This window comes from Benincasa hispida, chromosome 1 (genome assembly GCF_027475165.1).
Source record: "Benincasa hispida cultivar pf3 chromosome 1, pf3_genome.v1.1, whole genome shotgun sequence".
Classification (NCBI taxonomy): domain Eukaryota; kingdom Viridiplantae; phylum Streptophyta; class Magnoliopsida; order Cucurbitales; family Cucurbitaceae; genus Benincasa; species Benincasa hispida.
In genome coordinates this window covers 61287771-61299746 of record NC_143478.1, presented here as the reverse complement: position 1 = coordinate 61299746, position 11976 = coordinate 61287771, and the positions used below count along the sequence as shown (strand labels likewise).

The 11976-nt window shown below is 29.8% G+C and overlaps 1 protein-coding gene across 4 annotated transcripts; it reads right to left on the bottom strand.

The window, feature by feature from the left end:
* Window positions 1-299: 299 nt before the first annotated feature.
* On the bottom strand, window positions 300-4419 carry LOC120068158 (uncharacterized). Of its 4 annotated transcripts, XM_039019895.2 has the most exons (10): window positions 4183-4378; window positions 4021-4092; window positions 3869-3943; window positions 2948-3034; window positions 2671-2722; window positions 2503-2556; window positions 2315-2406; window positions 2172-2213; window positions 1996-2076; window positions 300-741 (listed from the first exon to the last, which is right to left on the bottom strand). In XM_039019895.2, the coding sequence occupies exons 1-10, from the start codon at window positions 4288-4290 to the stop codon at window positions 670-672; spliced, it is 735 nt and encodes a 244-aa protein (XP_038875823.2). In that variant the 5' UTR covers window positions 4291-4378; the 3' UTR covers window positions 300-669. The 4 variants fall into 4 exon arrangements, with proteins under 4 accessions (XP_038875823.2, XP_038875958.2, XP_038876029.2 ...); XM_039020030.2 differs by lacking the exon at window positions 2671-2722 and having other exon boundaries at window positions 2503-2572; window positions 4183-4419; XM_039020101.2 differs by lacking the exon at window positions 2948-3034 and having other exon boundaries at window positions 4183-4382.
* Window positions 4420-11976: the final 7557 nt, after the last annotated feature.

Genomic DNA, 11976 nt, shown 5'->3' with positions numbered 1-11976 from the left:
TCAAATTCATGTTCCTATATTTATACTAAAAAAAGTACTATTGTTTATTCCCAACAGAAAGATCATGGGTATAACTTAACAATTAAAGTATACCTTCACTTGAAGTTGAAAGTTCGATTCATGATCTACTCTCATATTTATTTGTTTGTTAAGAGTGTTGATATAATTATGTTTACCAGAATCTATATTTTTCCTCTAGTGTAAAAAAGTTACCATCAGCGTATTTATTCACATGTTAAGAAAACAGATTCTTATGAATATGAACTTTAAGAATCTGCTCTAAGGAGGAAAACAAAAAAGAAGAAAAAACCATGAGCATGGCTTAAATGTAATAACACATATACCTTCCTCTTAAGGTAGAAAGTTCAAATCTATGCTCTTTCACAAAAGTAATCTAGTTTACCCCTTCTTACAAAAGGTACTATATTTTTCCTCTAGTGAAAGAAAATTACAAATCATCAGCATGTTTATCGAGATGTTAAAGAAAACAGTAATCTGTGAACATCAGGGAAAAATGCTTACTGTTAACAGTTCCTGTAGAATCGAAGCTTATCATATCTATGACCAAGATGGGCACCCAACAAGAATAAGAATCTCAATCCTAATTTTCCGCAGTAACATGATGTAACAAAAGGTAAAAGAGCTTCGTTTTTTCGTTACCTTGGCGAGCTATAGAGCATCATTCATGAGTTTCTCCGTAAGAGCTTTGGGAAGTCCCATCACTGTGTCAGTTGAACCTACCTGTCATACACCAAAATGTTTTCAGGCTTTTGATAGATAGATATGCCTACACTACACAAAAGGCAAATGTAAAAGCAACCTTGTTACAATTTTACAAGTACTTCTACATGAAGTCTCTTAGCCTATATGATTCTTTTTAGGTAGTAATGTGAACTTCTTCACCCACATAGTTTGAAGTCACGGCCTCAGGTGTTAGGATCATCATTCATTTCATAGTGAAATCAGAGGATGTTAGTTGAAAGTTTGAAACTGAAGTGAGGAGAATGTGACTTCTCTTAATAGAAAATGTTCACAAAGACCATATACCCGTTTGAACTCCCAAACCAGAATTCGAGTACATGGTAAATATCAAGTGGAATATCAAAACATCCATTTCCCAGGCATATTTGTATTTTCCTAAATACAACCTCCAAATGGAAATAAACAAATAATTCAGTCCCAAGCAAGCCTCTTCAGTGGAATTTTCCAATAAAATTTCGCCATAGTATTTGTTGAAAATAAGATACTGATGCGCATATAAATTAAAAGAGAACATAGATAGAGGCCAAATTTCTTTTGATAAGTTAATGATGCACACATAAATTAAAAGAGAACTTAGATAGAGACAAAATTTCTTTTGCAGTTCATTAACTAAGAGGCCATTTGGGCCCCCAATTTCAATTAGGTGGAGTGCTATTATAGCCCACTCACTCTTTAGATTTCCAATTATAAATAGTTGGTGTTTCCAACTATTATAATCCAAATCATCTTTTGTTACAATGTTTATTATTTCTTATCCATCCTCTCTCATCCTCATAACTCAAAGTAAAACAATCTGCAGTTCAAACACAAACTATTATAACCCAGACTAAAATAATCTGCACTCCAAGCACGGACTATTATAACTAACTCAGTGCCCCAAACGCCCTCTGAATGTTTTATAACCTTATGAAGTGTTTTGACTCCCCCAATTGAACGTGTGTAATATGATATTAAAAGAAGTTAATGTTTCAGTATGTAAGTTTGTTCATCCTAGGACAGTTTGTTAATTCCATTTGTTACAAAAATCTAGATTTACGAAAACCCGTATTTTATACTACATACCAAATAATGCAAAACCAAAAGCCAAATGCATACAGGTTACAAAACTCAAGTTACTATAATCTCCTTTCAGGAGGTTCATGAGCCAATTTGAATTGCATTCTTTATATAGATTATCGACAAGAGAACACAATGCTCGGACGTGTGCAAAAGCATATCAGCTATATTACTAACCACTGCCTCAACTAATGGCAAAGTCAGTGGATGCTCCAACATCAGACCCCCAGCTACTTTGAATGTAACGTCCTCTTCAATCTGATGCAGTTTACCATCAATAAGACTTGAAAATAGTGTGCACGAAAAGTATGACTTTGGAAAAAGATCCAAGTAGGCAATACTCCCACGTTTACCAGGTTATCTATAATCTCCACTGGTATGTCATAGAAATAAACCTTCAACACAAAATTAGTCCACATTATTCAACTTGACGTTACCATGTAAAAGTTGTCCCTGGGTTAAGTCGGGACAAAATGTGAGTTGAAGCTTATTATACCTCTGCCTCTTCCCATCCCCTTTTTCTTGTTCCTGTCTTAAGGTTGGTTATGAGTACAGAACTTACAACAGATGCATGACTACCAGAATAGCCTGCAGGTCGTTAAGTTAATCATTAGATGTCTTTCAATTTTCAACACGTTCTACAGGAAGAAGTAATAGAGGCGTGAAGTCTGGAAGACAATTGACCTTTGATAAATTTACGAGCTTCATCCTTGTTAGATGGTTTCTCCCTAATTGTTCCTTCATAGACCACCACCTCGAAATCAATCAAATGCAGTAATTAAGAGTTGAGATACTTCTTAATAGGTTACTAGAAAATAAGAGAAAATGTCAAAGAAAAACTGGATTGTATACCATAAAAAAGAAAAAGAGGGAGCATCACGAATGATACACATCCCCTGCACAACTGAAATTAGTAACTTGTTTATTACCTAGGATGAATTTGGAAGGAATTTAAGCATGCTTTTCAAAACGTTCTTAGTCTTGCATAAATAAAAGTTACTATTGAGAATTCCAAAGCACTTAAAACAATAAAGACGAGTGGAAATTTTCAAAAGAATATCCCAAACTCACTCCACTATAATGTGAGTTAATGCACATACTGAACAGGGAAGAGGGAATTAAAGCATACAGTGTCTGCAGTGATTAGCAGTGTTGGAGGTGCATTATTGTCCAGTTGAACACCAGTGGCTAGAATTCTTGACATAATTGCATCTGCCTAAGAGAAATCGAGTGAAAACCATCAGGGAGAAGCCCTTCTCTTGGCCTTACAGGTGAAAGACTAAAAGATATGAATATATACTCGATCTCCTAATCCCTGTCTTCCAAAGTTATAAGATGCATCGATGAACTTCACTAAAATGTTGAATCTGCTAGACTCCAGTTTAGTATCTCATTGAGATAATAGTTTAAAGAAAAGAGCCTTTTTCTGCACTTGATATATTAAGTATGCTGTTAAATCACCAATTGACCTAAAAACTAAAGCTAATGAGTGAAGTTAAATTTGATATTATATCATCTAACAAGTTGTAGACTTGAGATATGTAGTAGACCAATAAGTGGAATCCATATTAATTGGTGAAGAAATAACATTGCAAGTATTTGAACACAAGACTTCTTAGACTAGCTGATCTGATACCATGTTACCAAAAACAACAATTGATAGGTGAAGATAGATTTAACATTATATCATCTAACACATCCTATTGAGTATTTACTATACAACCAGAGCTTCAAGGACCAAAAATTCACAACAGATGAAAGCCCGCAAAGAACTTTTTCCCAAAGTCATAGTGAATTGAATGTAATTAAAAGTTACTATGCTTCTTTCTAAGTAACAGTCTTACTTTCTAGGCAATAATTCGCAGTTATGAAGCAGGCTTGCTAGGGTCTACAACATTGAAGGGTTGCGTGAACAACCTTTCACCATTCACTTAAATTACAAAGGAGACTAACAATGATGAAACAGCTAGAAATTAGAGAGCAAAGCCAAATGGTTCCCAAATGGAAAATGGAACTAAAATAATAGAGAAGCTAAGTAAATAAGGCACACCTTAGCCTCAGCCAGAGCCATCACCAGTTCTTCAGGCCTTTCCTTCCTAATCGCTTTCTCATCAATGTCCGCCGTCTAATACAGAATAAATCAACTAAAACTTCCAACAACTAAAGAAGAAGGATGAGGAATATGTAAATAAGAAAATTCACCATTATAGTGAACTTGTATCCCATCTCCGACAGAATACGGCGACGAGCGATGGACGATGAACCTAATATTATCTGCAGCACAAATCAGGACATCGGGGAAGGCAAGGACAAGAATAGAAGTTGGAAGTATAAAGTATAAAGAGAAGTAAAAGGCTGAAAAACCTGAAATGGTGAAATGGGTGCGGCCATTTCTCTGCAATCTCGTAGTTTGCTGGATATGCGGCGGATAAGATTGGGAGTTTGAATCGTTAGAGAAAACCAATTTACCATAACTGAAGCCAGCGAACGGCCTCTTGCTTGTCTTTTCCCTTTTCTATCTTGAAAAGGAAAACACTGTATTTTCAACCCCAACTACTGAAATTTGACTCTAAATTTAACGCTTTTTCGCATGGATCAACTAAGATTAAAATTACATCCAAAATGAAATTTATCCACTTTTTATAACTTGGGTTTTTTTTTTCTTCCTTCAACTTTTGCTTACCTGAAATTACTGGAATGAACCATTCTACCATCCAAAAATATGGTATATTTGAAATTAAGATAGAAAAGAAATTATTGACAAAAATAAGATAATAAAATCGGGTATTGTTAAACCAAGTCATCATCCCTTATAGCCTGCATGTCAGTATATGACTTACCAATGAAGACCAAACTCATGGACTGGAGCCATGATTTCAATATTTTTACTCTTTTTTTTTTTATTGTTTTTCGATTTAGATTGTTTTTTTAATTTTTAATTAATAATTTTCTTCCTTTGTTTTGTTCTTCTTCTTTTATATTATGCACATTTAATAGATTTAGTGTGTCAAGATAAACATACTACAATCACCGGATCCATGATGCATAATATAAACAAAATTAAACAATGCAAAAATAAAATTTCAAATTACCATAACAAAGTCCAATAACCAAAAATAAAATTTCAAATTAAAATAGAAAAGTTCAATAATATAAACAAAAACCAATTAAAACAACAAAGTCCAATAAAGTCAATTACATAACAAAGTTAATTTCAAATTACAACCCAATTGAACATCAAAAAACAAAATCAGTTCAAATTACAACAATAAATTGAAAAAAACAATCCAAAATTTTAAGTCCAAACTCAAACAATTCAAAAATAAAATTTCAAATTCAATCTAATGGTAAAAAAAATACTAAGTCTTAGATAAAACAACTTCACACACTAGATCTTACAAATTTTCAACAAAACTAATTCAAAACTCTAGAATTTCATCAATATAGGTAAACAAACTACTAGATTTATGGTTATTCAAGGAAATTGCATATATTGAAGAAAAAACTATGGGAGATAGCTGGTGCGTCGGGTTGGGAGAAAGAGGAAGAAAGAAAAAGAGTTGAGTGGAGGAAGAAACTAAAGGGGAAAGGTGGGTAGGATTTGTATACTGGTCAATGTAGCATGTCTAACATGTAACAGTCATGGTGGCAGGTTAATGTAGGAAATCGTGGACCCGGTTCACGATTTAGCTTTAAATTGTGGATCAGATACAAATCTGCTGACTTGGTACTCGTGAATCCGGTCTATGATTTCACAATCCTATTTTTTTCAATACTTTCAAATTAATTTTATTTTTGTCAATAAATATTAAAATAATATTATTTTTAAAAAAAATTCTTCTCTCGGCTCTTGCTCTTTATGTTAAAAGAAAGCAAATAACAACAGTTGTAAGATTGAAATTGAGTAAGGGTTGAGAGCTCAACAAGCGTGGACAACAAGACTGTTGAGATGATTTTCGTTCGATGAAGATGTAAGCAAAAGATAAAAGAAAAATTAAGTTTTAAAAACAAAATGGGGCAAATTTGATTTTGGGCCCAACTTTGGATCAACAGTACAATTATGTCAGATTTTTAACTCTCGTTTTGAGCCTGATTTTTGTTTTACTTCAAATATGGTGGATTTGATTTAAAAGATAAATAACAGATTTAAGGTAGTTTTGAAATAGGTAATTTTAATGATGTAAATATAAAATCAGATTTTGAATTTTGGGATGTAAATAATAACACATTTAGGGTTGTTTGGATTTTGAAAAAGCTTGTGTAATGTAAACTAGTTTTCTCGAGTTCATCGGATGGATGACCTAAAATTTGGGAGAAAAAATGTGATATGCCCCACTTTTTTAAAAATGGGGTTTATTGACCATTTGCTAATGTCAAATTCTGTGAAATTATCAAAAAGAAACTTCACACATGCGGAATGGGCTTTCTCACTCTCTTATCTCGCTCTTGCACTCTCACTCTCACTCTCACTCTCTCGTTCGCTTTCCTCTCACATATCACTCTCTTCCTCTCTCCCTTTCTCCCTTTCTCTCACAGTTTTGCTCTTCTACTCTTACTCTCTTTCTTGCTTGCCTCTCACATATCGCTCTCTACTCTCTTCCTTTCTCTCACGATCTCGTTCTCTTACTCTCACTCTTTGGTCTCGCTCTGTAACACAAACTGAATAAAAGGGACAAAAGAAGAAGAAGATGGTCGAAGCTGCTCGTGTGGACTTGCAGAAACTGGTGCATGAACTTTGTCGAAGTTGGTTGCATCGAAAAAGAAGAATAAATTAGGGTAATTTTATAAAATTGTTTGATGACGAGGTAAGAAAAAGATCAAAATTCTTAAGTTTTAAAAAGTAGCCTACAAATTATTTTGGGCCTTGAGAATGAGTTTTGTACTCAATCCCATTTTCTCTTCCACATCGTTGGTAATGGAACTTACATTGGTACACAAACCTAATATTACCTGCCCCTAAAAAAACCCTAATTTCCTACCTATACCATCTTTAGTTGCATTTTTCTCTTGAATTAAAAAAAAATCATATAGGGGCATTTGGGGAGCTGAGTTAGTTATTATAGTCCGTCGTTATTATAGTCAGTGAGATATAATAGTCAGTGAGTTATAATAGTTAGTGTTTAAAGTGCAAATTATATTAGTTTGAGTTATAATAATTTGTGTTTGGAGTCCAAACTATTTTTGTTTGAGGAAAAAATAGTAAACAATGTAGCAGAGTAGAAAAGATTGGATGGGAAAAAAACAGTATATACTGTAATAAATAGTAAATACTATGGTAAGAAGAGTTTTTAAAATAGTATTTATTTTACTTAATTGTAGGTTATAAATAGTTGTATACAACATTATTATATTTGGTGCCCAAACATGAAGTGAGCTATAATAACCGACTCCACCAACTTCTAGTTGGTGCCCCAAGTGACCCCTTATTTGTTACTGTAGTACTATTTATTTTTTTAAAACATACTTTACTAGAACTTTCTTATACTTAATTTCCAATATATTTGTAATATTTTGTAGGGACAATTGGACAAATGGCCAAAATAGAATATCATTTTAGAAAAATAACTAAACAATTTTTGTTTGTGAATAACCAATCCACTAATTTTCATATTATTTAAAATTTAACAATGGACAAAAATAGCTCGACTGTCAAATCCCTATAAATATGGAGTATTTCAAAACATTCCAACAACCTAAAACAAGATAACCTAAATCTTCTAAATTTGAATTTTTGAATATACTTATCGTGAAGCAAAAAATAAAACAGCATTATATCAAACTTAACTTTAGTTCTTAAATAAGAATAATATCACTAAAACAAAAATAGAAAAGCTATACCTTAATGGTTTAAATACCTTAGTTATCAAATGAAATCGGGCTCATACTAAACTCAACAAATACCTTCTACTTTAATTGAAATCTGTCACATGCTCTCATACATATCAAAAGCAACTTAGAAATACCTTGCATATTTGTCAGTAATTCTCATGCAACTACCTTGTATTAGCAAAAATCTTTGTCATATTTTGTTGGCATTTCTCACCCAAATACCATGTAATAGCTAAAAATTTCATTAAGTTATGCAAATGAAAATATTTTACCAACATACCTTGAATAATAGGTTTTTTTCTGCCCTTCTTCACAGATTTTTCAAGGATGTATTTATGTGGCCCATGTTGAGAACTCCAACAAACCAACTATATTTCGATGTAAATACACAATAAGTTTGTTTTTGGACTTTTTCAGTGTAAATAAAAAATATGGCTGTTTTTTAATATAGAAAAATGACCCAAAATATTTACAAAATATAACAAAATTTTAGAATCTATCAATGATAGACATTGATACTGATAGGCTTCTATAAATGTCTACGAGTGACATTGATAGACACTGTTTATCATTATGAACTGTTCATAGATTATGAAATTTTACTATATTTTTTCAGCAGTTTTGTCATTTGAAATAATTTCCCTAAAAAATATATGTACTTTTTCACTCCCACTTTCACTCTATCTCCTAAAAGAAAAACAAATATAAATACACAATAGATGTAAGAACAAAAATATTTTCCAACTGCCAATATGAGCGTAGCTCAACCGGCATAATGGTTGTACTATCGATCTCGAGGTTAGAGATTCAATTCTCCCACCCCACACTTTAATTACAATACCTTTCCAAAAAAAAAAAAATGATTTTCCAACTAACCAATCAAAAAGTAGAGTTCCTTATATGTTCAACTTCAAAGCTCAAATCACTAAAAACAGAAGTAACTAGATGAGGGAGAATAAATATGTGTGAGAATAGAATGTTTGGGAATAAGATGTCAAGATGAATGTGTTTGGTTATACATGAGAATAGGATATTAACTTCAATAATGAATTTTTGTTTGTTAATTTATTTTTATTACATTAAGTTATTAAATCAATTTTAAACCATTAAAATTTAATTTAATTTACCCATTCACCCTCCAGTTTAATAAATTTATTATTAATTAATTTTTTATATTGCACATTTATATTATCAATTTTTATTAAAAATATATTGGTAATTAATTTTAATATCTATTTTTTTTTGTAGTTTTGTTGATTGAAGAGTTAATTGACTGTTTAATTAAAAGTAGAAATACAAGTATACAATATTGTTTTATTGAAAAAAGTTAACTTGTTTTATTATTAGTTAATTAATTAGAATTTTTTAAAGATTAATTAATAATTTTAATAAATAATTTATGATATTAATATCTATGACCAATAAAAAGAGATTTAAGTAAATATAATTATTGTTATTTATATATTTTTTAAAAGATTATGGTTTTTCTTATTAATTCATAATAATATAATAAATTATTGTATTAGCATTATTATTAATAAAATTAATTATATATGTCAACTATAAATTTAATTTAAACATTTTTATAAAATTAAATAAATTAAACCATATCAAGAAAGAATAAAATAAAAAAAATAAGAGAGAGCGAAAAAAAAACATTGAAAATGGAGAAAATCCACCTATTTAAGTGGTAATAAAAAACCTCCATGGATGGGAATATGAAAAACCTTAAAAATTGACTAATTTTGTGATGTTTATGGATCCAATTTTGGTGGGTATGCTGTGAATATGTGATGCACAAAATATGAAAATTCTAGTTTGTTCATGCTTAGTTTTTGAAGTGATACAAAATTTCAAACAATTTTTTTATATTTTTAAAATTATTGAGGTTAGGACACGAACTCATGTACCATGAGCTAAGGTGAAAATCTTGTATCATATGCACGAGTCACATATGAAACTCTCGCCTACATGGTACATGAGTTCCTTGGTGCACAATTAGCACTTGCTTGGGACCCGATTGGGAGTGTGTGTGTCAGATCTACATCAAGTAAATTATACACAATTACATGTGTATGATACACTATTTAGGCCCTAGTCATGTACTAGTAAACAATTACCTAAATCTTGGTCGTGTACCAAGTTCAGGATTTACTTACCTTATTTTTCTAGAATAGTTTTCAATTTGAATTTATTAAAGTGATATTATTATTTTTTTTAAAAAATCCCTTAGAGACCGTACAAATGGTAATTGATGCTCATCTAATAACTTTTAGTTTCAAACTTAATTTTATATTTTAAAAAAATGGTTATGAACTTGAGATTTGTGACTATTTGATCCCTAAATTATTAAAAGTGTCTACAAATCAGTGATTTTTAAAAAAATTAAAAATTTAAAGACCAAATTTATAATTTTGAAATATTAGAAACTATAGACACAAATCTCAGAGTTTAGAGACTAAATCTATAATTTAACAAAGAAAACAACAAACATAGAATTTTATAATGTTGAAGCATCTATCAATCATCTTTTGTTGAAAAAGAAAAGTATATATTCTCTTTTACATATTTTAGAAAATGTTGACTTTACATCAAATATGGAGTATAAAGATTTGAACCTCCAATCTCAAAGAAAAAAAAATATTTCATTCATCACAAACTACAAAAATTAGAAGACATACCTATGATATATTTACAACTATACAAAAGATTAAGATCATATTACCATTTATATAATCCTAAAAGATATCGCTAAAATTATTTACATAATCATTTTTTACACAATTTTTACATCAATGTCACACCAGTTTATCCATCCTTATTGCTTAGAGGAGAGAATTGACTAGCTATCTCGAAAGCTACTATGGGTACTTAAAGTGTACAACTAAGTATTAAAAATCACTTTTGTTATTTTCAAAATTAGATCAATACATTTTTTTTATAATGATTTAAATTTCAATTGTATGAAGATAGGCACTGCAAAATAAAAAATTAAACTAATCTTGAATGATGAAAGACATGTTTGGGAGTGATTTTGAAATAAAAGAAATGATTTCAACTATTTTAAAATCAGTATCAAACCTAAGGTGCCACTTGTTTGAAGTTGATTTGGAGAACTCTATGACCAACTTAACAAGATTCAACCAATTGATGTTATGATTTCAACAACTTTGGAGTTTCTTACAATTTGTTAGTATTATAATCTAAGTGCAAAATAATATAACCAATGCTATATTGATATGTCAATGTTATTCTAAGGCATTATGATGCAAATATCACATCATTCTTCTTCTCTACCATTGTTTTTGGTTTTTTAATTTTCGTTATTTTCCATATATATTTCAATTGTTAATCCATGCTAAAAGTTTAGAATTTTATTTTTCACATATCAAATTTATTAACATTTGTTGGGTATCTTCGTTCGTTTTCACTTATTCTTTCTATAGCAAATATATTATTTAATGCTTCTTAGAAAATATTAATTCATAAGAATAAATACACTGTTTATAATAGGATGATTATTTTAAATGGTAAAATTGTTATAAATATTTTTAAATATAAAAACTTGTCACTATCTATCAATAATAGATACTTATAGACATTAATAGACATCTATCAGTGTCTACTATTGTCTATGATTGATAAACAATAATATTTTGTTATATTTGTAAATAAGTTTGTCTATTTTCCTATATTTTATAAAGAAAGACATGACCTATCTTATAGAGAATTTGGAAATAAAAATTTGAAAACAAAAGATCCAATGAAAATTCGAGTTGTATTTCATGTTTTTAAGTATGTGTTTAATAGAAGATTTTGTAATTAAATTTTAATTTAAACAATAGTTTAAAATTTGTTTGATACCATATTTTTAAATCATAAAATTATCCACTAATGTTTAGCAGACAATAAACTATTATTAATTAATTTATGAATATAATTTATGTTAAAAAAAATTCATATAATTATTATTTTGTAATATTATATAATTTATAATACAATACATAATCATATCTTATTTTTTAAAAATGAATTGAGTTTATAACATGACATACCATGTTTCTAAATGTTCTTATCTTCATTTAACATAATTCTACATTTTAAATTTAAAATTCAAAATCTATATACAAGAAAAATATAAAAATATTCTTTTTAAAATTGCATTCTTAGAATCTAAAAACACTTTTCCGAAATAGAATATGAATTGGCTGCCACACACATAAAACACATTTTTGTTGAATTAGTAAATCTAAAAACATAAAACAGAAGGCACATTTATACCCAACAAGCCCAAAATAACATTTTGGAAGAAGGGATCAACCACTGGAA

Bases quoted from the DNA above. Each gene is read 5' to 3' on its own strand.
- LOC120068158 (XM_039019895.2), bottom strand. From the start codon at position 4,290: ATGGTAAATTGGTTTTCTCTAACGATTCAAACTCCCAATCTTATCCGC. The intron at 2,723-2,947 runs GTATGCTTTAAT...TACTAATTTCAG, and splicing joins TGCTAATCACTGCAGACACT to TTGTGCAGGGGATGTGTATC. The intron at 2,557-2,670 runs GTATACAATCCA...TGGTCTATGAAG, and splicing joins CCCTCTTTTTCTTTTTTATG to GAACAATTAGGGAGAAACCA.